At 41.0% G+C, this 1,145-nt stretch overlaps 1 protein-coding gene across 1 annotated transcript; it reads left to right on the top strand.

Moving 5' to 3' along the window:
- Window positions 1-226: 226 nt before the first annotated feature.
- LOC128187478 (uncharacterized) lies at window positions 227-766 on the top strand. Its single transcript, XM_052857911.1, has one exon. It carries the CDS (start codon window positions 227-229, stop codon window positions 764-766), a length of 540 nt encoding a protein of 179 aa, XP_052713871.1.
- The last annotated feature ends 379 nt before the right edge of the window (window positions 767-1,145 follow it).

Here is a 1,145-nt window from a genome sequence, read left to right as displayed (position 1 = left end):
CTTATTTTTTTTAAGTTATCCTTTCATGACACATTTATAATCTAATGATACATTCATTGCATAAAATTACGTAAAACAAACGTTTTGGAAAAACATCGTATAAACAAAATTACAGAGCATACAAACTCTTGAAACAACTAACGCCACTCTTTCTGCCCAATTGCAAAAATTAAGTTGTGAAATGAATGATTTGAATGAACGACATGTCGACCTGCAGTCACGGAGCATGAGGGACAATTTAATCTTTCATGGAATTGTCGAAACAGATAACGAAAATTGTGAAGACAAGTTAAAAGAGTTCATTGCAGAAAAGTTAGAAATAAGGCACACCGTAGAATTCCATCGAGTTCATAGAATGGGGCGCAGGGTGCACGGAAAAACGAGACCCATCATTGCGAAGTTTGTTCAATTTAAGGAACGGGAACTAGTGCGGAAAGCAGCCTTTACTAAGTTAAAAGGAGAACAAAATAGAAATTATGGAATTAACGAACAGTTTCCGCGTGAAATTAATGAGAAGAGAAAACTACTCTATCCTTACTATAAATCAGCAAAAAGACAACAGAAGCGGGCCCAACTCATATATGACAAACTTTACATCGATGGCGAATTATTCACACCACCACCCCAAGATGACACAAACAACCCACAACTAGATCCTCCGACACGTTCTGGGCCCACCGAATCGAGACGGCTATCAGCAGCGGCACCGACGTTCACACCAAGACCCAGGGGCGGAGGTCGAGGAGGCAGAGGACAGAGGAGATAGGGAAACCATGGAGGGCGCGATGAAAACGTGATTGATGACCAGCATGATTTCTATGGCACCGACTCTCTTAACTATTCTCAGACTGATACTTCTGATGATGTTAACCTACAATATTCTGGAAATATTCTCAAACTATTATCCATAAACGTCTGCGGTATCAACAGACGTCTCAACTATCCAGAGTTCATAGAACTAGTGAACCGTTATGATCTATTGTGCTTCACCGAAACAAAAACAGACGACCTGGACACCATCGAACTGGACAATTACGTATTGTTTGCGAAAAATAGACAGGTGTGTGCGCGAATCCGGTCGGGTGGTATCGTCGTCGGGTGCCGTGAAAACTTATCTAAATGTATTACGCCTATAGAAACAGAAT

Source organism: Crassostrea angulata, chromosome 6, assembly GCF_025612915.1.
Source record: "Crassostrea angulata isolate pt1a10 chromosome 6, ASM2561291v2, whole genome shotgun sequence".
NCBI classification, from domain to species: domain Eukaryota; kingdom Metazoa; phylum Mollusca; class Bivalvia; order Ostreida; family Ostreidae; genus Magallana; species Magallana angulata.
This window is presented reverse-complemented; position numbering and strand designations above follow the sequence as displayed.

What these genes read in the sequence shown, in the direction of transcription:
- LOC128187478 (XM_052857911.1), top strand. Translation starts at nt 227, where the DNA reads ATGAGGGACAATTTAATCTTTCATGGAATTGTCGAAACAGATAACGAA.